General features: G+C 51.2%; 3 protein-coding genes across 3 annotated transcripts; 2 read left to right on the top strand and 1 right to left on the bottom strand.

Moving 5' to 3' along the window:
• Positions 1-499: 499 nt before the first annotated feature.
• tspan12 (tetraspanin 12) lies at positions 500-5149 on the bottom strand. Its single transcript, XM_014977071.2, has 7 exons — positions 4631-5149; positions 4305-4387; positions 4005-4140; positions 3328-3393; positions 2287-2394; positions 2069-2212; positions 500-2002 (listed from the first exon to the last, which is right to left on the bottom strand). The coding sequence occupies exons 1-7, from the start codon at positions 4694-4696 to the stop codon at positions 1649-1651; spliced, it is 957 nt and encodes a 318-aa protein (XP_014832557.2). The 5' UTR covers positions 4697-5149; the 3' UTR covers positions 500-1648.
• Positions 5150-6261: 1112 nt separating this feature from the next.
• Positions 6262-10751, top strand: ing3 (inhibitor of growth family, member 3). The gene is made up of 13 exons (XM_014977068.2): positions 6262-6393; positions 6505-6576; positions 8146-8246; positions 8318-8383; positions 8473-8569; positions 8652-8723; positions 8791-8907; positions 8992-9155; positions 9729-9919; positions 9995-10187; positions 10254-10292; positions 10360-10487; positions 10565-10751. Exons 1-12 carry the CDS (start codon positions 6366-6368, stop codon positions 10474-10476), a joined length of 1257 nt encoding a protein of 418 aa, XP_014832554.2. The 5' UTR covers positions 6262-6365; the 3' UTR covers positions 10477-10487; positions 10565-10751.
• A 119-nt stretch (positions 10752-10870) lies between these two features.
• Positions 10871-23422, top strand: cped1 (cadherin-like and PC-esterase domain containing 1). The gene is made up of 21 exons (XM_088003342.1): positions 10871-11499; positions 12379-12541; positions 13290-13381; positions 13477-13555; positions 13623-13692; positions 13794-13935; positions 14008-14135; positions 14210-14282; positions 14419-14571; positions 14740-14844; positions 14910-15007; positions 15078-15127; positions 15252-15438; positions 15502-15670; positions 20491-20590; positions 20914-21050; positions 21117-21337; positions 21410-21511; positions 21596-21683; positions 21745-21891; positions 22322-23422. The coding sequence occupies exons 1-21, from the start codon at positions 11311-11313 to the stop codon at positions 22520-22522; spliced, it is 2694 nt and encodes an 897-aa protein (XP_087859468.1). The 5' UTR covers positions 10871-11310; the 3' UTR covers positions 22523-23422.
• The last annotated feature ends 30 nt before the right edge of the window (positions 23423-23452 follow it).

Below are 23452 nucleotides of genomic sequence, written 5' to 3'. Positions count from 1 at the left end.
TCAGTTCAATCTGAACATTCTGGGACCATTTTTTCATTTTACTAATTTAGAAACAATGAATTATTAACAGCTTTTCCAAAAAACAGCGACTTTTCAAAGCATAGAAAGCATAGAAGATTATTTATCTGATGATTCGGACCAAAGCGCAGCAGAACGGTTTCAGGAGATTCTAAACACGGTTCTGGCCACAGGTCAAGTCTGATGCCACGTCTCCAACATAAACCTGAAGTCTGCTTAACTTTCTGGATTCATCAGAACTTGTGGATAAATCGCTGGTCATCATCTCCGTAAAGATGAACGTTTATACTGAAATTATTTATGAATGAAAAACTAATTAAAAAGTGGAAGCATTTATATTTGGAAAAGAAAATACAGTCAAACACTGAACCCTGTGATGCTCCGTATCAGAAACATGAGGTGCCGTTTGTAAAGTTCCACAGTCCAAAATTAACAGCAATATTTTGGTTATTTAGCCTGTTAGAGAAAAACGGAGATTGACTTTTTAAAGTCATATTTTCACCATTATTTATTTATATGTTACAGTTTGAAACTAGTATTTAATTAGCAAGCTAACTACTTTTATAATGAATAATGTCATTAACTGTGTAACTTTACAGAAACACGTTCTGATCTTCCACATCCGTCGCTTCTTCCAGTGTTTTATTGAGAACGCTGCTGAGCTATTCCACAGGTTTTATTACAAAAACTACACAGCCCATGATGCAGCGGGGCTAACAGTTCTCCTTCATCACTTCCTGCCTGGATGCTGCGGTTCGCTGAGGCAACAGGCTGGAATATTTCTCTTCATATGAGTCGTTCTGTTGTTACTAATGTTTTTATGAGATTCTTGAAGGTCTTTAAAACCTGAGCGACTCTTAACTGGACGCCTCCTCCTGATGATGACCAGGCTGAGGATGGAACCTCCTTGCACCACTTCCTGGTTTCGGAGCATGAAGTGATGATGGTGATGATGATGATGGTCCAGCCTTCATCCTGGTCCTGTGGTTCTGGGTTGGCCGGATAGATTCAGTCCAACTCTCTGGATGTAAAAGATCGCCTCGTAGTTTCTGGTGAACGTCTGATGTTCTTCCAATCTGTGATGATATGAAGCTTTCCGTTCCACAGGATATTTTCATAAAGCCATGCATGTGTGGAACACAGGAGTGATTATTTATCTGTTCAATAAAGACCATTATTATCACTTCTCCTGGCCTCCATCATTCTGACCCAAACACCAACCATCGTCCAGCAGGTTTTACTGAACCGGCCGACCCTTTAAGACAGACTGCAGCAGCCTCAGCAACACCAACAGGTCCAGGCGTCCATTAGGGAGAGAAGCAACAGTTCAGTTCCGGAAATGACCTTCAAAGATGACGGGTTCAAAGGTCATCTGGACACTCATCCTCAGCTGATGGGGACATTTCCGTCCCGGTACCATCCAGTCTGAGCAGCACGAAGGAGGTTCTGGGTCCGGTTCTGGTCCGTTTATCCTGACGGATCGGTTGCAGCAGCAACAGCAAACATCGTGCAGAGCCTCGTCAGGTCTGACTCCTCTGTGGTTTTCTGGACCGGTAGACCAATGGAGCCCATTGGCAGTAGACCGTCTCCAGGGACACCAAGCTGCCTCCAGCTCTGGCTACATCCCAGATTACTCCAGATTCTGTGGTTCTGTACGGTGGAGTCCATATAATCTTTTCCCTGCGGCGCCGGGCGGCTCCAGGTCCTCCAGCCCGGCCTCAGCAGCTCTCTGGTCTCCGGGTCCAACCCGGTCGCCGACGCTGGTTCCGTTGGTGGCTACAACTGAACCGGAGTCTCCAGGCGGCCCAGGGGTTCCGTATGCGTCTGACTGCTGATGGTGACGGCCGTAGTAGAGCGCCCAGAGCAGCGTGAGGGTGAGCGCCATGGCCAGGATCTGCGCCACGCCGATAGAAACCCCCAGGAAACGCAGAACCTGCAGCGGCTTGGTTCCCCGGATGAAGCGGTAGACCTTTGGACCGCATCCCTGAAACACAAACAGGAAGCTGTGATTGGCTGAGAGGCCTGACCAATCAGAGGCGGCGAGGCTCACTTCCTGGTGCAGGTCACTGAGGTCATGCTGGTGGGCGTGGCCAGCGCAGCCGGGGAACTGATTGGTGCAACAGGAGTCTGGAGGAAACTCCATCTCCGTCATCTCTAGCCAGTCGGTGAAGTAGATCACCCCACAGCACTGAAACTGATCACAACACACACACTTGTAGGCGCACAGGTCACATGACCACAGCAGCTGTCTGTCTGTGTGTGTGTTACCTGTGTCTGGAAGCTGTCCCAGGTGTGTGTGAGCCACTGGTAGCGCTGCAGGCTGTAGTCCGGCATCCGGGACTTCAGGCTGATCATGTCGGCTCGCTGGACTGAGGGCTGCACGCACACACACGCACACACACACACGTTTGTCAGTAATCGTGGTCTCGGCCGTCCGGCTCTGCCTGCATGTTTCCATCATCAGCTGAAGGAGCCGCTAGCTGAGGCTAACCAGGTGTCCGCCGCCTCCTCATCAAGCAGATGTTAGTATTTCAATCATTAGCTCATTTAAGCAGCTTAGCTTCTGGTATTTTGTATATGTTTAGTGGTTTAGCTTTAGCTTCTGCTGACATTTTTATGTTTGTTTTTGGTTACTGGGTCTAAGTTTCCAGTTACTACTGGCGATGTAATGACCATGGCGGCCATTTAAAAAAAATGTTTACCAGAAAAAGGAAACAAGATCAAGAAAAAATAAAAAGTTCAAAATATGTTGGCACCAAACATTCATCTAATTGTCAATTTTAGTGACAAAATTAATTTCCATTATGGCGGCCATCTTGAAAAATCAAACTATTATCAGTAAATAATGTGGGTCTAATTATGTATGATTTGATACCAAAAGTATTTATATGTGATAAATGCAGTCAAATATTGTGCAATAATAAAATTTCCTTGACGACCATCGCGGCCATCTTGAATTTTTCCGTGTCTACCACTATTTTTTTATTTTTATTTTTATTTTGAAGAGGGAGGAGGGACTGGAAGCTGATCTGAGAGCGGCAGGCCGGACATGTTTCACATTTCTGGTTATTTTTAGAACCGGGTCGGGCTGGAGCCTCTGGTTCTGGGCCGGCAGCTGCTCAGCTCTACACGCCGGTTCGGTTCGGCTGGGGATAGCCTGGTTCGGGTGGGAAAGTTTCACCTAGGTTTTATCCAGAACAATTAAACCAGAGCAGAAAGTTCTGACACTAAGCCTCTGTAGAGCCATTGTTCTGAGGTTCTAGTCGGGTTCTGCTGACCCGTGGTTCTGAAAACGTGACGGTTCCTCACCTCGTCGTAGGTCCAAACTGCAGAGGCCAGCTCCACACAGAAGATCACCAGCAGGCTGCAGAAGTACTGGAACACAGCAGAACACAGTCAGACCCAAACAGGTCAGAACTGGACCTCATTCTGTCTCAGAACCATCATCTGCCCAGTCCATCCTCTGGACCAGAACCAAACGAGTTATCAATAAGCCAGTAAAACTGGAGTAGATCCGTCAGAACCAGGAGCTGGAGCTGTTCTTTAGTGAGGAACCGGACCAGAACCACAGGGAAGAGAGCAGGAGACGAACCTTCAGAACCAGGAGCATCAACAGAACCACCATGACTGACCAGAACCAACCAGTCTGCAGGTCACTGAGGAGGTCCAAATGGTTCCTACTGGTTCCAACTGAAGTGTTCAGAACTTCCAGTCTGCTGGTTCTGGAGTGAACGCCACTGGTCTCTTCAGGTTCTGGTTCCTCGCCTGGCTCTACTGGTTTTGGAAGGTTCTGTTCTGACCTGGTAGCTGAGTGCTAGCTGCTGGTTCTGATGGTCCGGTCCAGCCTGGCTTGAGGTCCAAAGTTTGTTCAAATGTTCTGGATGCGCTAGATGTTGTAGATCTATGTGCTCCAGATGCTCCCGGTGCTCTAGATCTATGTGCTCCAGATGCTCCCGGTGCTCTAGATCTATGTGCTCCAGATGTACCCAGCAGAGCAGCAGCAGGCGGCAGCGCAGCGCGCCGCAGTAGCCCACCATGCTGAGGATGAGGAGGAGGCAGCAGACGGAGATGAAGACGGGGTGGACGGCTGCAGAGTACGAGCGGACGGCGGCTTCCTCCAACCTGCAGCAGGAAACACCACATCACCACGCTGCCACTACCGTGCTGTCAGAATGTGTCCGGACCCTGGGTCGGGTCAGACAGAACCTGATCAGAACCAGCAGAGTGCTTGGTCCAGAGAGGAGGTTCCGAGTGAAAGGAGGACCTCCAGAACCAGACTGGCTCACCTGGTGTGGGCTGTCAGGGTCAGGACGGAGCTCAGGGTGTCTCTGATCCACGCTGCCACGCCGAGCACACACACCGACATCAGCTGCTCACACACACACACACACACACACACACACACACACACACAGGGAGGTAAACAGGGATCAGGTTCTGCGTCTGAAATAAATATCCGTCAGAATGTGAGACGCGCTGGGACAGATGCAGCCCGGCCTGGTTCGGTTCCACTTAAACATTAATCTGAGTCGGAACCGGCTGCTGGTTCTGCTGGGTTTCAGCCGGGCCCCCTGTCTCCTGGCGGTGGCAGCATCATGCTGAGGCGGCTCACCCAGAGCAGCAGGTTGAGGGCGTACAGCAGGCAGCGCAGACACCTCACCGCGTCGTGCCGGGCCATGGCCCGGCCCGGTGCCGCTCACCTGGGCCCTGGAGCCCGGGGACCCATGTCACTGCGCAGCCCCGGCCCAGTGTTGGCTGCTACCGGAACCGGAGGGCCGCATTCTCCCCCAATAGGCGGGTTCTGGTTCTGTTCAGCTCCGAGGCGAAGACGGCGGTTCCGATCCTCTCCAACCCAACATCCTTCCTCTGTTTTAATCGGGTCCAACAGAACCGGAGTGACAGCTGAGAGCACACAAACATCCAGTGATCTACTCCAGAACCTCCTATCGCTCCAGAACCGGCTGCTGAGCCTGAGAGCTGGAGCGTCCCGTCCCGCTGCCGGTCCTCCTAAATAAAGCCGACCCGGGCCGCTCCCCCCGGCCCGGCCCGCCCTCTGTCCCTCCGTCACGCTCCGGTCCTGGGGGAGGACAGAGGAATGTGTCCGCCTCCAGCCGGGAGCCGCGGGGTCAGCAGGCCGTGAGGAAGAGGATGAAGCTGCAGGGAGGAAGCACACACACACACACACACACGCACACACACACACACGCGCGCGCACAGACACGCGCGCGCGCACAGACGCACACAGATACAGACACAGACACACACACACACCCTGGCTTCCGCTAGGACATGTCATCCATTCCCATTCACTGAAAACAGAACCCCGCACTGATCCAACTGATTTCTGTTGTTATGTGAGATCCCGTCACCATGGAAACTAAGAGCCATTAGCTGGTTTAAATCTCCGCAGATTAATCCGGTTTACAGTCATGTTTTAATTGAACCTACTCTGACTCTCTGAAATGAGTATTTCAGCCAGAATCAGGTTTGAATATTTTCAGGGTTTTATGAATTAGCAGCGCTGCCAACAACTGATGGTTTCATCCAGGACTCATTGCTGTTTAATATCATCTGTTGAGCTGTTAGCATGTCAGGACAGACAGCCTTCAGTCAGAGGACTCTTCAGATTCGCCCCGAGACTGACTGCTACTAGACCGCAAAAGTATCGCCGCCCACAACTCTGAGTTACGACATTTCATTTTCCTTGAGTTAAAACATCAATAGGAAGTAGTGAAACCATGAAATGTAGCAGGACAACAATAATGACCAAGCTAAGAAATATAACAACAAACACATGTACAGCTGTTTATTTATTTTCCCTCTAGCAACAATAAAGTATTTTTTGAATTTTTAATTTGTTACGATAATGGTAATAATTGTAGTAACAATCCAATAGGAACAGCAAATATGAAATATACTATATTATAAAAAATATACTACAGAAATAATATAGTTATTAGTAAAAATAAGAAACATGTAAAGTTAATAAAAACGGAGACATTAAAGCTTTGAGGAATCAGATTCAGTCTGTCGCTGTGAATCAAAACAGGAATATAAAAAACATTTTATTCCTCATCTAAAATACATCGAACAACGGAAAATAATCTGGATTTCTGGGTAATTATGAAATGGAGAAAACTACAGTTCCCATGATGCAACAGCACTAAAACCCGCGAATCAAAAATCTTTAATGTTTTCAAACCAATCAGGTGATGGGAGGCAATTGACGTCATGCGTCCCTGCTTCTATTTTTAGGGTCTTTTTTCTGAGCCAGTCCACGGCTGGAGGCGCCATCTTGAAAGACGAATTTTGTCGATAAAAACGACTAAAAGGTTAAAAGCAGCAGGATGTTGTATCTGGAGGACTACCTGGAGAGTGAGTACGGGGCTGTTGCTGAGCGGCTGCGGGGTTTGGGGGCTCAATAAGCGGTAGATGGGTCGCATTTGGCGGTCGGACCGTTAATGTCCTGTTTTTCTCCTCCCGCAGTGATCGAGCAGCTTCCCATGGACCTCCGCGACAGGTTTACGGAAATGAGGGAGATGGACCTGCAGGTTCAGAGTACGGTCCACAAACACACACACCGTCTCACACACACACGGAACCACGGTGCCTCATAGAGAACTTGAGTCAAAACAAGGGAGGTTTTAGTTGGCGCTGATACTCAGATTCAGCTTTTCGAACTGAAAACCAGCCATTTCTACAGGCTCTGTGGATCCAACAGCGCCCCCGACCGACACACAGCAGGAACTGCTGCAGCTGGTTTATACTCTAAATCAGTGGTTACCAAAGTGGGTCCTGGAGTTCCGGCATCCTGCATGTTTTAGTTCTCTCCCTGGTTTAACACACCTGGATCAAATGATGGCTCGTTAGAAGGCCAAAGAGGAGCATTGACAAGCTGAAAAGGTTGTTACCACCAGGGAGAGAACTAAAACATGCAGGATGCCGGAACTCCAGGACCCACTTTGGAGACCCCTGCTCTAAATAAACATTTTTATTTATTCCTTGAAAACTCGGTTAGAATAAAATGATAAAGACGGTGTCTTTAAAAGCTGCCAACCTTTTCAGTGATTTATTACATACATTTCTGAATTTCTCTAGTCTGTTTTTCCTGGGATTTATGTGATAGAACAACACAACATGGTGCAGAACTGAGAAATATCACGCTTTTCAACATTTCTACAGAGAAAATCTGTAAAGTGTGGTGTGTGTTTGTATCCATCACAGCATGATGCTGCCACCACTTTGTTTGACCATGGCGAAGGTGTGTTCAGGGGGATGCGCGGTGTTGGTTTTTCTCCTCTCAGTGTTTGCATGTAGGTTAAAAAGTAGCAGAGCCTTCTTCTGCTAGCGGTTTCTCCTCCATGGCTTCTGTCTTCTGGATTTCTTTAATTGATTATTTTGTTCTTAGCAAATTGATTAACGGGTTCTACTGGATTTTCTTTCTAAATGGAGTCACTCTGTGTTGCTCTGTTACCTAAAATCACATTAAAAAACCAGAAGAATTAAAGAGGAAATTAGAAATAACACTGAGGCAATACAGGGTGGCCCACGAAAAAGTAGCCCGCCTTCCTGCCAGAGAGGCAAGAAGGCGATTCAGAGCATTGGTGCCCCTGAGTTGCGTTGGGTCTATGACAATATGTTAAGGCGCGCCCAAAACTGCATTGACGCACCAGGGGATCATTTCCAGCACTTTCTGTAAAGAGTGAGTAAAGATTTTGGCATTTCAAGTTCTTTCTCTTTTTTTACGGAAGGCCGGCAGTAATACTATAGTAACGCGGGCCGCCCTGGATTTATTCTATTTTGACCAGTTTTTATAAATATGGCCATAAATCTTGTAACTAATAATCTAGTTTTAAAGCAAACTGAAAGTACAGGTACTGTCTCTTTAAATGACACGTTTCTCACACTCAAGTTTTTTTTTATGAGAAAAGCAGCTGGAAGAAACTCAGACAGGACCTCAGCTCCACGCTGTCAGAACCAGAGCAGAACCTGTAGAACCCGAGTGGAGTTGGTTCAGATCAACACGCTGCAGGTTCCGAGCTATTCTGCTGTTGGGATGGATACTGTTCTCCCAATGGATCACCCGGTTCTGCCCGGTTCTCCTCAGAGCTTCTCTTCCTGTTTCAGATGCCACAGACCAGCTGGAGCAGAAGGTCACAGAGTTCTTCATCAACGCCAAGAAGAACAAGCCAGAGTGGAGAGAGGAGCAGATGGAGATCATCAAGAAGGTGGGAGCGGCTGGACCCAGAACCTTCCAGATGTTCTGTTCTGGTGAACGTCTGCTGTTCTTCTGTTTCAGGACTACTACAAAGCTCTGGAGGATGCTGATGAGAAGGTGCAGCTGGCCAATCAGATTTATGATCTGGTGAGATGTTCCGCTGATCTCCACTAGGGGCGATCGGGCCGGTTCTGTCAGTCCAGCTCTCCAGCTCAGCTTCCTGTCTCTGTCCTCAGGTGGACAGGCACCTGAGGAAACTGGACCAGGAACTGGCCAAGTTCAAGATGGAGCTGGAGGCTGACAACGCTGGGATCACCGAGATCCTGGAGAGACGTGAGTGTCCCGGTCCGACCCATTCTGGCGGTCCGGGTTCTGGCGGTCTGGGTCAGCTGACTTGTTCTGCTTTTGTCCTCAGGGTCTCTGGAGATGGACAGTCCGTCTCAGCCCGTCAACAACCACCATGTCCACTCCCACAGCAGCTCAGAGAGTGAGTCCAGCCGCCCGCCTGCAGGCCGGCTCCGGTTCCGGTTCTAACCGGTTCTGTTCTGTTCCAGAGAGGAAGTACAGCGCCCCGACCCACCACACCACCGAACACGTTCCAGAGAAGAAGTTCAAGTCTGAAGCTCTGCTGTCCACGCTCACATCGGACGCCTCCAAGGAGAACACGCCAGGTAAGTTCTGCTCACCTGGACCGGACCTGGACGCAACCGGACCTGGAGACCTGCCCCTGTCCTGACTGTCCCTGTCACCTGCAGGTTGCCGTGCCAACAGCACATCCTCGTCCACCAACAGCGTCTACAGTGTGAACCCGTCCCAGCCGCTGGCGCCCTACAGTCTGTCCTCGCTGCCCGCCGGGCCTGGTGCCGGCGCTGGCGCCATCACCATGGCGGCGGCTCAGGCCGTCCAAGCCACAGCTCAGGTGGGAACATGGCTGACACGCTGAGCGCCTGTTGGCGTCTGGGGAAAAGACCAGAACCCATCATCAGTATCATCAGCATGTTGTTTTTACCCAATCCTGGTCAGAGCCTCAACGGTCAACAACATGCTAACAGCTTGCCATAAGGCTTCCATATTTAATGGTGGTGCAGGTTGGACTGTCACAGAGTGATCAGATCAATGATGCTACAGGCTAGCACAACCTGCACCGAGACCAGTACTTTAACTATACACCTAGCTTATCCCGTCTCAGCTATCACCGTTAGCTACTAAACATAAACAGACGACACTTAGCCTATTTGAAGGCAGGTGGAGCCTGGTGGGGGTAAGAGGAGTCTGGCAGCCCATCAGGCTGATGATCCACAGAGGAAACCTGTTAGCAGTTAGCATTGGGAGGAGGTCAGTGAGTTAATTGACAGTTTGAACAATTATATGGAAAAACATTTTTGCAGCTTTGAAAAGCATCAGGCCTTCCAGTTAAAACTGAAAGCCTTTACTGACATTAAGCTCAGTAAAGTCCAGTCTTCCATTGGTTCTGACTGGTTCTGGTTCCCAGATGAAGGAGGGCCGACGGACCTCCAGCCTGAAGGCGAGCTACGAGGCGATCAAGAACAACGACTTCCAGCTGGGTCGGGAGTTCTCTCTGACCCGGGAGAACTCGGGCTACTCTTCATCGGCGCTGGCCTCCACCCTGACCCAGAACCTGACCCCCAGCGCCGCCTCCGACTCCCGCGGACGCAAGTCCAAGTAAGGCCCTCCCACATCAGGACGGGTCTGACCGGGTCTGACTGGGTCTAACCGGGTTGCCTGTTCTGGTTCCAGGAGCTCCATCAAGTCTTCCAACCACCAATCGTCTTCGTCATCATCCTCTTCCTCACTGTCTTCCTGCTCGTCTTCGTCAGCGCTGGCCCAGGAGCTTTCCCAGCAGGCTGCGGTTCTGCCGGAGGCCGACGCCAACAGCCAGGTGGACTGGACCTACGACCCCAATGAGCCGCGCTACTGCATCTGCAACCAGGTAGGCTGGCGGCCCGCAGGTTCTGCTCTGGTTCTGCTCTGGTCTAACTGGATCCGTCTGCTGCAGGTTTCCTATGGAGAGATGGTCGGCTGTGACAACACAGATGTGAGTATCCAGATGTTCAGCTGGTTGACCAGTTGCCTGGCTGGTTCTGACCTGGTTCTGTCCCCAGTGCCCCATCGAATGGTTCCACTATGGCTGCGTGGGCCTGACCGAGGCTCCCAAAGGGAAGTGGTTCTGCCCCCAGTGCACGGCCGCCATGAAGAGGAGGGGCAGCCGTCACAAATAGACCAATCACAGGTCAGGAGCTGTGACATCATCAGTGGCCAGGTTTCTGCCTCTGCTCTGGTTCTGATCCGATTTCTCCGTCTCTGCAGTTTGGACTGTTTCCCATCACTTTGCTCCCTCACTGCAACTAAAAGAACTACAAACTCTACTGGACTACAACTATGGAGGCCTCTGTGGCTCAAATGGACAGTTTCTGAATGTAGTGTGTGTGTGTGTGTGTGTGTGTGTGTGTGTGTGTGTGTGTGTGTGAGGTAAATAAACTGAGGATGTTTTCTATCTGCTGCTGCTTCTGGTGTTTGATGTTGTGACGGTGGAACCTGTTAGCGGGGAAACAGCGCCCCCTTGCGGACGGTGCCTTAATGTGAAAAGTTTGAGCGACATCAGGAGGAAACTGAGTTTAAATGAAACCTTTTGAAATTAAAAGCCAGAAATAAAACATTTTACCAGGATCAATAAATGTAAATATTTCCAGAATAACTGAACTAACCGGACTGAGTCCGGTTCCGGTCTTTAGGTCATAAGAACCAGAACCGAAGGTCCGCTTTTCTCTTGAACCAGCCGCTTGTGTTCCTGAAATAACTCCTTCGGGAGGAAGAGGAGGAGGAGGTGCGGACCTCCTGAATCTGCTGTTTTAGAAAGTTCAGAGGAAGAGTGAAACCCGAGCTGCTCCTCCTCCTCCTGCTGGACTAACTGGAACCAGATGGTGAAGCTCCAGCTTGTTTTTCCCAAACTGCAGCGGCTGCAGCCCGGACCCAGCGAGCGCAGACCCGGGCCTCCTGGATGAAGCTGCTCCTCTTCCTCGCCAGGTGGAGGTGAAGAAGTGAAGCCGCTCCACATGCGGCGCCTCTTCTTCCTCAGGATGCTGCTGCGGCGGCACGCGTGCGCGGCCCCGCTGGTTCTGCTGCTCGCGCTGCTTTACCTCTGCTACCAGACCCTGAAGGTGGACCGGAACCGGAGCGAGTCGGAAGAGATGGAGACGAGGAGAGTGATCTCCGCTCTGGACGCCCTGCAGGAGGAGACGCAGGTGAGACTCACCTGAACTGCGTCTGCGCACCGATGTGCTCCGACAGGTCGGTTCTGGAAAAACATCAGAATTCCGAGTAAATAAAATATTAACGCAACAAAAGATACCGGCAGTAGTCCAAATCAGAATTGATTTCTTAAAAACTATAAAGTTATAATCAGAGAAAAAGAGACAGATTCTCCCTGTTCAAATCATTTAATCGGTTATTGATCACATGATCAGAAAGCTCCCGGAGGAGACCGCATTCCTGCCGGCCTGGAATATTTTTAGGACCCGAATTCTCCAGCGGGATGAGCGGCAGCTGAACGGGCCAACCCGGATCGCCGGTTCTGCTGGGTCCGCTCGGTATTTGACCCTGGATAAAAATATTCCTGAGGGAGGAGTTCCAGGTTCTGGGGCGCTGCCAGTGTTTCGGCCCGGGTTCGTCTGCTTCTGAAGCTGCTTCGGAGCGGGAAGTCCGGCTTCCGGTCCGGACCGGACCAGAACAGGACCGAACTCTCTCGGCTCTTATTGCTCCTTGATGCGGCCTGCTGCCTGGAAACTTCCCCAGTCAGAAATAAACAGCAGTAGTTGGATTATTTATCCTGAATAATCCCACAGTTTCAACCTGAATGTGAATCGGAGGCTAAAAGTTTAGCTTCGCTATAAACGTTTAATATTCAGCTGCTGAAAGGCCTGTTGCTCTCTGGAGGGTCCAGTCCTCTGAGCTGAACCAGAACCAGAACCGACTGAAGCCAGTCCCTCTGAGAACAAACCCAGTTTGTTAGAACCCACCAGATTAACCCTGGTTCTGGTATCATGTGGGCCCAGTCGATGATAATCAGCTAACCGGACCAGCTTCAGATTTTGGACCATCAGCCGATCTGTGTGTTTCCTCAGGCCCGGTCATCTCAGCACCGGCGGCAGGCCGTGGTTCTGATGGGTCGCCACGGCCCATCAGACCCTGAGGTTGTGCTGCACCAGCAGGTTCTCCAGCAGATGGGATATCAGGTCCATTTGACCCGGTTTGCTGAGACCAGCAGCTTTCTGAGGACACAGAGCGGTGAGAACACACACACACAGAGGGTGGAGACTTCCTGTCATGTGACTTCCTGTCCAGCAGCTGGAAACAATCAGGCAGAGGACTCTGCTGCTGAGGTTCTGCAGAGAGTCCAGAACCGGGCTAGGAGTCCAGTTCAGTTTATTTATGTGGCTCCAATTCACAACAAATCATCCCAGTTAATCCCAGTTTGATTAGTTGTTCTAATTGGATTAAAGTTTCTGTCTGACCTGCAGCATCACGCCTCCTGACCAGCAGGGGGCGCTGCCATTGACTTTGCAGCAATCCCTCAAACTCAGCATGCATGTAGCAACAGTGAAGAGGAAAAACTCCAGCAGAACCAGAACCGGAACAGACCGCAGGTTGGAGAAGACGGAGCAGAGCAAACAGATGGAGGTTTATCGTTTATGCCATAATCCAGAGATTAAAGGAAGAAATCCTGTGCTGGACATTCAGCATAACCAAACCGGTCCTGAGCTGGTACCACCTGGCAGAACTTTGAGACCAACAGGTCAGAACCTGGTTAAAAGCTTCATCACTGGAGGATCATTTGATCCCGATCAATAATCAACTGATCAGGTTCTGTTCAGAGGTTCTGATCCAAAAACAAAAACTTCTGTCATCCAGGATTTAACGTCCTGTAATCTACAGGAATAATCTGGATTACAGAGAAATCTTACCAACACAGAGCCCTGCGGGACTCCACCTGAACCCTCCACCTGTCCTGACTCCTCCCCTCTACCTGTTCCAGATGTGAGTGGGTGGAGCCTCCTGCTGTGTCTCAGTTCTTCAGAGCCGAGCTGCTTGAGGAGGATCAGATTCTCACATCTGCAGCATCAGATGGTGAGACTCATCTGTCCAGGCTGAGTCCTGCTGGATGACATCACAGCTCACCTGTGTGTGTGTGTGTGTGTGTGTGTGTGTGTGTGTGTGTACAGGTGAACCTGCTACCTGAGCTGATGGAGGCATTTTCAGATGCAGGTGAAGGTCGATGTCGCTTCTATCTGCAGCTGACAGGTGAGTCTGTTCCAGGTCAAGCAGAAGTCAACCTCAACGCAGTATTTCACCTTTGACCTTTCTCTAGAAGCTGATCTTCCCATGAGGCCTGTGTCCTGTGGGTCGTCCAATCAGAAGCCTCCCTTTCCTCAGAACAGGTGAGCATGGGGTCGTCAGGTGATCCGGGTCTGATTGGACCTGGAAGCCCCGTGTTTTCTGATTGGACGGTGAAACTTTCAGTTTCCTATTTCCGGGACAGGCCCAGCCACGCCCCCTCTCCTGCTCTGGTTGCCATGGTGAATGTCTTTGTCCTGGTGACCTCTGTGACCCCTCTGACATCATTCCTGCATGACATCATCGTGGTGAAGGCCAGTGAGAACGACCCGGGCCAGCAGACCCAGGTGAGGAACCAGAACTTCTGGTCGGATCCGGGTCAGTAGAACCTCCTGACCTTTTGGCCTCCTGCCCTGCAGATCAGAACCTTCCTGCTGCAGCGGTTCGGGCCGGCCTCCGCCCGGCTGGCCTGGTTCCAGGTCCAGAGGGCAGTGGTGGCGGTGCTGCGGGTGGCATCGACCAATCAGGAGCCTGCAGCGGGCGGCAGGTGAGGCCCAGTTCTGCCCAGGTTCCTCTCTGCGGATCCGTCCGGTTCTGACTCCTGGTTCTGGTTCTGTCCAGCTGCCTGCTGTGCTTCCAGCTGCTCACCTTCACTCTGATGTTCAGCGGCGCCGCCTCTCCTGCTGTGGTCCAGGTGAGCTCTGCCGCCCCTTGCTGGTCACGCTGGTTCTGATCCGCTGGTCTCAAAGTTCTGCCAGGTGGTACCAGCTCAGGACCGGTTCGGTTACGCTGAATGTCCAGCAGGGGTCAGCGTGTCTCTGTCTGTCCAGGTGGACCCAGGACTCAGCGTCCCGTCTCAGGGTGAGGACGCCTTCAGAGGACAGATCACCAGAGACCGGGTCCTGGAGGACAGTCTGCGCCTGCTGCTGCCGCTGCCCACACACCTGCAGACGCACCGGGCCTTAGAAACCCTCAGGCGGCAGGTGAGTTTGTGTTGCCGTAGCAACGGGAAGCAGGAAGGTGTTCAAAGTGAGTCCCGGGGGCCGTTTGTGGTCCCTGATAATAATTCAGGAATAAATGCAGTAAAACAGACTAATGGATAGTTCGGCTGGTTTATTGCTGAGGGTTTTAACTGGATCCTCTGTGTTCAGTACGGTGGCTGCAGAGGGACACACGGCAGCTGTTTGAACCATGACCACTTCCTGTTCCTGCTGCGCTTCCATCTGCAGCTGCAGATGCCGTCAGCCTTCCACCTGGTACGCCTGGTTCTGATGGTTCTGGTTGCGTCATGGAGCTGATCTAAATCAGTGTCTCTCTGCAGCTTCATCCCTCCTCTTCCTCCTCTTCGTTGCCCCCCCCCAGCCTGCTCCTCCTCCTCCTCCTCAGGATCAGTCGGCACCACGACCTGCAGAGCACCAGGTGAGCAGCCGAAGCTTCCAGCCATTCAGCTGCTTTCTCTTCAGTCACATGACTCACCTGTTCTCCACAGAGAGGCCAACCCACCGACCAATCAGCAGCCAGCATTGGGGTCACCTGGAGGTGAGTCACCTGGAGTGCAGTGCAGTGACCGGACCAGAACCAACTACCGGTATCTGGTTGGGTTTTCAGTCAGAAATCTGGATCCTCCAAACTGCCCTCTGATTGGCCGGCATTCTGCCCCCAGGGTTGTGTTTGGACCCCCGCCTGAGGCAGATCTACTCGGAGCCGCCCCTAAGCCTGACTCCGCCCTTCAGCCCTGCCCTGAAGGAGTACCGGGCCGAGGTTCCCTTCGACACGGTGATGGTTCGGATCCGACCGGAACCGATCAGCGCCGCCTGCGTAGTCCGCCTGGACAACCACCGAGGACCCAGGTTAGCCCCGCCCCCTGACCTCTGACCCCTGCCCTCACAGTTCTGACCCATTCTCCTCCACAGGACGGCCAACTTCCCAGTCGGCATGGGAACCAGCCAGATCAGTGTCCTAGTGACGGACGGGGCGGAGCCTCGTCCCGTCGTCATGACGATCTACACCGTCCACGTTTACCGTGAGAGCCGGCCCAGCCTGCCGGCGTTCGGGGACCATGTGACCTGCAGCTTCCTGCAGGTGGGCCAGGGGTCAGGGGTTGCAGAATTGCTGACTAGGGTCAGACAAGTGAACTTTTAACGTTCCAGAAAAACTTTTTAAGCCAATATCAGAAACCAGGGACGCTCCCATCAGGTTCTGTGCTGCCGATACCGATCATCCATGAGGCCGATCTGCCCATCGCCTGGATTGGCTGTTAATTTTTCACTTTAGGCATAAATGATTCTATATTATCTGGCAATAAATTCACCTAATTTAGACATAAGACATATTTCAACACACGTCTAGAATCTGTTTTCAGCTCCAAGCAGCTGCTGCTGTGAGAGCTCACCGTCTGGAGGCTGAGCCTCTCCGTCTGGGAAATATTACCGACACCAGAACCAGAACCAGAGTCTCACTCCGCGGCTCCAAGACTTGAATTATTGTTGGGGTTATTTGTTTAGCTTTCCGACCGTGATGCTAATCTGGTGAGTGTTGGTAGCTGCGCTGCCTTGATGTAGCCAAACTGGTCAAGTTCTTTAAATATCATGTCAGGTTGGTGGTGTTGCTCCGCCCTCCAGGTCATTTTCCGCTGAAACTCAAACGTCTCCGTTCACTCAGAGTTAAAGTTCCTCAGGCTGAGAAGGGAGATGCAGGTGATCGGTTTGTGATCAGCAACAAGGGACAGCGATCGATCACCGATGGAAATCGGCTGATTATGATCGGTGGCCGATCGATCAGAACCAATAAATGTTCACAGCAAAAAACTCAAATCTGACCAAATTTTTCTGTTTAGATCAAATCGAGGAGAAAATAAAAATAACTTCTTAATGCTGATTTTAACGGCAGATTATTCCCGTCATAACCAAACGTTTCCATGGAAACACGGATCATCCAGAACCAGAACTGACGAAGGAGAAATGTCTCCAGAACCTTCATGCTCCTCCTCTTCCTCCTGTTCTCAGTCCTGAACCCCCGGTGACCTCTGACCCCGTCAGTCCATCAGATCAGGAACAGGCGGGTCTTCCTGTCCGGAGCTGCAGCTGCTCGGTTCGGCCAGTGGGGGGCGCCAGAGCGGGAAACAGATTCAAAATAAAAAGCTTGGAATGGACCAGAACCGGAACCGGGTCAGTCCAGAGCAGCTTTGGTCCTGATTGCGTTCAGAAATGAGAATGGCTGAAACTGGACCAGAACCAGTCACAGTGGGTCCGATCAGAACCGCTGCCCGTTTTAAGAAATCCAGTTTAAAGTTCTGGAGAACAGAACCGGAACCAAGCAGAGTTCTGGAACCGGATCAGAGCCAATTCATATTCAGCTGGAGGCATTCTGCTCCTCAGAACCGTGTTGGACCAGAACCAGGAGTTCACTGGGGTTCTGATCCAAACCCGACCCAGTTCAAACATCTGATGTGATGTTTGAACCGGGTCGGATCAGAACTTTCCACTCAGCTCCAGGGGTCAGAACCGGGTTCTCCTGGGAACGTTGGGTTCTGATCCAGACAGACAAGTTCATCTTCCAGAACCTGTTCTCAAACCGGTCACTGAGGATCCTTCAGGCCCGGTTCTGGAGGTTCTGTCAGCTCGGTTCTGTAGAACCTCTTTCACCCAGACACCGACCCAGTGGAGATCTGTCAGCTTCTGTGTCAGAACCGAGGTCCAAAATGTCCTTGATGCATCATCCCAGCTGGTGACTGGGTTCTGTTCTACAGGGTGGCCCAGGTTCTGGTTCTGTTGTGCGTTTTCACCTTTTCTATTCCAATCTTCGCGGTTCTGTCTGCCAGAACCGTTTTTGCTAACCAGAACCATCTGAGGCCTTTGGACCCAGCAGGAATTTCTCTGCAGCTTCGCTTTTCCAGCCAAACGTGTCGCAACCGAGACGGAGCAGAACCAGCGCTGAACGCTGCGGCCCGGTCCAAACACAACTCTGAGTTCCTGTCCGAAGGCAGATGAGCAGGAGTACGGGTCAGAGCGGCGCAGCGGGATCCAGTGGGCCCGGGCAGTCCGGGTTCCTGCTCTCCGCTGAGCTGTGAATTCCCGACCCTCCGGCCCTCCCCTCACTGATTCCCAGAAAAACAGAGCGATGATCTGATGAGAGCTGATCCGGATTACGCGGGCCTGCGAGTGGATCCAGGTCTGGAGCTTTGATCACGGTGCTGGACGGTGAGTGTTTCTGTCCGGCTGGGACGGATCGAGTCCGACAGAACAGAAACAGTTTTCACTTTGACTCCGTCGGGCTCGCCTGAGCGCCGTCAGGAACGCTTTCAGCACAAAGTCAAACATTTGGCTGATTTTATCTGCAGAAATATGAAAACTCAGTCCTTCAGCTTCCCTGGATCAGGGAACATCAGAACCGGAGCGCTGCACAAACCAGACCTTCCACTTCTCAGACCCACAGGTTCGACATAGTTCTAGAAAGATTTTCCTCTTCCCAACAGAGAACTTCCTGTTCCTTGGTGATCCAGTTGATGAAAGTGTCCAGGAACTCCTCGGTTCCCCAGCAACATCCTGTTCCCAACAAAGTTCCCAAGTCACCAAAACGACCTTGAACCCAAAGATCTTCAGTTCCCAATTTGAAATAAATTCAAGGTCCTCTCCAGGTTCACTTCCACATCGGATCTCCAAAAATTTCCCGAAGCCAAGCCTCCAAACTGTGAGTTAACTTTCCCAGGAATGGCTTCAGTTCCCAAAGGAAAACTTTCCTGAAGTGACCAGGGGCCTCATGCATAAAAGAGTTTACAGTTTTCACACTAAAACTTGTCGCCGGACAAATTTAGAAAAGTACGGCGCACTAAAACACCAGATGTATGAAGCTGTGCTGCGCTCAGACCTGCTCACCTTTCCTTTATCAAACCTGATTTACAGGAAGCAGAGCAGCTGCTGGTCGCCTCCAGAAATACATCTTAATGTAGAAATAGTAGAAATATTCATTTATACTAATTTGCATGGTTACTGCCGCCACGTGAAGCAGTAACCATGGCAACGTCCTTGTTTGTACCAGTAAAAGTATCTGTAATAATCATTATATATTTTATTTAAAAGGTGCTTTCAGGGCACATAAGGTCAAATCACAAAGAATAAAAACATTTTAAAGAAAAACTACTAAAAAGTAAAGAGTAAAGTGGTCCGGGTCGGACCTGCTGCTGCGGCAGAGCCTCCGGGTCGGACCTGCTGCTGCGGCAGAGCCTCCAGCTGGTTTACAGACCAGAGAGGTTCTGAATGTGGACGTTTGCTCTGCAGACAGGAATCAGCAGCAGAAGCTGCATTCACAGAGTAGAGATGCTTTCTGTCCATAAGGCGCTTTCACAAAGCAGGCGGCTCCACTGGAGGACGGCTGCAGCTGGACCGGTACCGCTGGTACCGCTCTAAGTTCTGCTCAGAGCTCCAGGATGAATCTAAACGCTGATGGACCATCAGATGGATCTGATCTGTGATCAATCCTCCATCAGAGCCAAAGCTCCTCAGGTAGCGGCTCACCTGGATCAGCTGCTGATGGACCTGATCGTCTCCTGATCAGAACCGAACCTGGTGGATCCATCTGCTGATCAGCCTGTTTTCTCTCCAGTCAGAATGAAATGAGCCTCAGATGCTTTCAGACGATGAGTTACATCTTCATGAGACAAACTGAGGAAGTTATTATTTACATCAGAGGGAAGTTTTACCTTCCTTTAGTTTATTTTCTTTATTTTTCAGATTATTGTCTGAGGATAAATGTGGTTCAGTTTCATCGTTTAAACAATAAAATAATAAAATCATCGGGTTTTATTCTTGGTCTAAATAACTGAATCAGGTTTCAGTGGATTTATGGGAGTTTTGACTCTGTAGTTTATTATTGTCCACAGATAAAGTTTGTGTGGCTGCAGCACATTTTCACCGCAGGTCAAAAGTTTGTGTATATTAACCCGTTTTTCACACCATGTTCATCTTTATACATGGCGACTTGCGTAAAATATGGCAGCGATGCATTTCCTGTGCTCACGTCGCTTTAGACATGAGGTGTCTGCAGAGCAGCGCAGACAGGAAGTGGAGATCAGGAAGGATTCCAGCCTCAGAGCTGATGATTCGTTCTGTGCCGCCTGGAGAACCTCCAGCTCTCATCCAGGTTTCAGGAAATATTCCTCCATGTCTGGAATCTGACCTGGAATCTGGACAGAACCTTCCGGTTCTGTAGTTTCCAGTCCTCATCAGAACATTTTTCCTTCTGATTGTCATTCCTGTTTTCCTCAGTTTCTGGGTCGGAGTTGGATCAAATTCAAGAACATTCCTGAACTCCCAAGTGTTTGTTGGGAACGTTTCTGAATTTTAAGCAACTTTATTCGAATATTTTGAGTTTTTTTTTTAATGCAGAAATTCCTCATCTGAGGAATAAATTCTTCTTTCATTTCAACATGCATGTTTTTGTTTTTTGGTTTGTTTTGTTTAAAAGTCTCTGAAACGTATTTATTCGGGTTTTGTGGCTCGTAATGCTGCAGCCGTTTCTTTAATGAGCCGGGAAGCTTCAGCCAGTAGAACCAGATCCACTGACTGGGATGAAGGCCTCGCCGGCCCGGCCCGGCCCGGTTCGAGCGTTTACTCTGAGCTCAGGTACGAACAAGAAAATCCCTGTTAAGTTTTCTTGTCACACTTTGTTGCGAGCTGCGGCGCCGGTGTGCGGAATGTGGCGCCGCCACGAAGAACTGTGGCGGCAGAGGAAGAAGAAGAAGAGCCGCGTCTGTGAAGCCGGCAGCAGACGGGGAGGTTTATTTGACCTCTGACCTCTGGGCTGGATGAAAGCTTTGATGCCGAGACGCTGCAGAAGCAAACCCAATGCATGCTGGGTAATGAATGCAGCATGAAGGGCTCCCCTAACCTCTCTCTGTGTTGCAGGACTGCGGCATGCGGGTCCAACCGGGTCGGTCCTGCGGTCTCCAGCCTCACCTCCCGCCCCAGAGTCCCATCCAGCCCTGCAGCTCAGGACACGTCCCAGGTAGCGTGTCCGCCGTCCGTCTCTCCGCTCCCAACAAAACCAGGCCGAGTCGCTCCTCAATATGGGAAAGACCAGAGAACACAATGCTACGCGCTAAAGAACGTACTGCTAAAGGAGGCGGATCCAGTCAGAGGGAGGGAGGCGCACAGGCTGGAGCAGGTCTCTCCTGGTCTCCATAGCAACCGTTAGACTATCTCTACAGTCAGGAAGAAGATTTTCCTACCATCTTAAAGGCCTTACCCATCCCGGTTCTTTACCTGGACCCGGTTGGACTCCCTCGGTACCGGCAGCTCACCCGGGTCCATCTCTCACCTGTCCGTCAGGTCGTTGGGTCGTCCCCTGCCTCAGCTGCTCCGACAACAGGACCTGTGATTGGAGGGAGGTCACCTGGCAGCCAGATGACTGCTACCACCCGCCAGTGCGGCGCCCCCTGCTGCAGGACTGCATGTCGCACAGGAAGGTGAGGTCACGTGACCGGGCGCCGTGCGCCGTCAGCACTGCCAGCTGATTGGCTGGTCTCTGCTAGGTGATGTTCATAGGGGACTCCACCAACCGCGGGATGATGTTCTTCCTGATGGAGCGGGTCAACGGCAGCCTGCAGGACTGGGGCAGAGCTCACCACACGCTGCTGTACCGCAACCTGAACCAGCGCCGCACACAGGTCAGCTACTCCTACTATCCCCGCTTCTGGCTGGAGGGGAGCCAGAGGCCCACCTTCAGGCAGGCCCTGCTGCAGCTCATCAACAGGTGACAGGAAGTAGGCCACAGTGCTTCCTGCCTTACACCACGTTCCTCCGCTGAGCCTCTGTTTCTGTGAAGGTCTCGGCCGCTGGAGAACTCCAACCAGACGGTGCTGGTGGTGGGCGGAGTCCAGTGGCTCAACAGCGACCATCTGAGGACGGTGCAGGACGTGTTGGACAGGTAAACGCAAAACGACACCACAGGTGTTCTCAGAATGCAGAGGCCCTGACAGCGGTCCCTGAGGAACTCCTCTGTCCCCATCAGGGAGTCTCTGAGTGACGTCCTGGTGGTGGTGAAGTCTCTGGGGATGGGCTTCCACCTCCCTGTAGACGGCATCCGGTCTCTGAGCCTGGTAGGTTCCCTGCAGAGGGTAATGTCCTGCTGCAGCGCTCTCTGACGGCGTTTCCCTGCAGACGGAGATCCGAGGCCTGTTCAGAGACAACGCAGAGCTGATCTCCACGGCCAGACGGCTGCGATTCGAGGCCGTGGACACCTTCAGCATCACCATGGGCCGCTACAAAGAGTTCCTGCAGGGCCGCTGCGCCTGCCACTTCCATGAGGTAAAGCATCCCCGTCCGGGGATTCGGGTTCAGAACCAGGTTGGACGGTTCCAGGAATCTGCAGAGATCCCTTCCTGTTCCTCAACCTCTATCGCCCAAAACACTTCCTGTTAGCAGCACAGCTGTTCTGCTCAGGCGGTTCCTCGTCTCCTGACGATGTTCATCCGGACTGAGTCTAAAAGTCCAGATCCTGGAAAACGTTTCGGCTCCTTCAGAAAAGATCCAGGTCCCCAACAAAGTTTCTGGTTCCTGAAACAGATTCTTTTTTTCAGAGGAAGTTCCAATGATCCGGTTCTAAAACAAAGGAACTGGTTCAGAGAATCAGTTCCATCTTTCCTGATTCGGCTCAAAGATCCTGGCAAAGTGCTGCAACTTCCTGCTGTGCAGAACATTCCAGTTTTCCAGCTGATCCCGTCTCTCCCCCTTCCAGGTGGAGAAGCTCCAATCCTCCGACCCTCCAGACAGCGAGGCCTCCACCAGGAAGAAGCCCGGAACCAGAACCGGCAGCCATTCCGTGCTGGATACAGAACAGGAAGACGGGTCGAAGGCTCCGACCTTTCGGGTTCACGGAGCGGTGAACCAGGTGTACTCCGAGATCCTGCTGAGCCGCCTGTGTCCCGGGAACAGGTGAGAGTCACCTGTCTCCTCCGGGTCAGCACCGCCGGGTCAGCGTTCGCTTCTCTGATGTTCCGGGATGAGCATGGAAGTCCTACTCACTGGGAAGGGAACCGTATATGGAAATACTTCTAGTTTGATGAGGAAGATGCAGAAAAATCCTCAAATATTGAGAAACTCAAAATATTCCAAGAAACTTAATTTCATTAAAACTTCCTCTGATGGGAAGTTTCACATTCCCAGAAGTTCTGAAGACTTTCATTCCCTAGAAGATTCCGACATCCAACAAAACCTTTTCGCAGATTTTCCAACAGAAGCTGATCCAGGGTTCATAATTCCAGGATTTTCCAGGATTTTCCAGGCATTCAGCAGGCAGCTGCTGGTTCTGCTGCAGCCCAGAGGAACATCGGACCGATCCAGGTCGCTGCAGAACCGAATCCAGTAAAGGAATTTTGGTGGAATCAGATTTTCCATCTGCTGGGAATAAATCTGGAACTCTGACCGTTTTCCTTCCTCGCTCCGACCCGGAACCCGACCCAGAGTTCCAGAACCGGTTTCATTTCATCCAGGTCCCATCAAACCCGACCGGATGCTCATCAGAACTCTCAGCCGGGTTCTGATGGTTCCTGGTTCCGTCCAGTATGGACATAGAACTCAGTGATTTGGACCAGCCCGGTTCTGAAGGTTTCCAGCTTCCAGAACCAACAGCTACTCAGGTCCAAATAAAGGAACGGCTGGTGGACCAGTGGACATTTGACACGTCTGGTTCTGGTCTGATTGGACCTTATGGTTCCGTTTTATTCTTCTCCAGATGATTCTGCTGCTTAGCTGTGCGGTTCTGTTCGGTCCGCCTGCGGTTCCGGTTCTGTTCATGGATCTGAGCTTCCTCTGCTGCTAATAAAGTTTTTATTCTCTTTTTTTTTAGTTTCTCAATTTATTTAATCAG

This window comes from Poecilia mexicana, unplaced genomic scaffold, assembly GCF_051168715.1.
Source record: "Poecilia mexicana isolate PSO_F unplaced genomic scaffold, ASM5116871v1 scaffold_23, whole genome shotgun sequence".
Classification (NCBI taxonomy): domain Eukaryota; kingdom Metazoa; phylum Chordata; class Actinopteri; order Cyprinodontiformes; family Poeciliidae; genus Poecilia; species Poecilia mexicana.
Note: the sequence above shows the minus strand (reverse complement) of the source record. Positions and strands in the feature narration are given on the sequence as shown.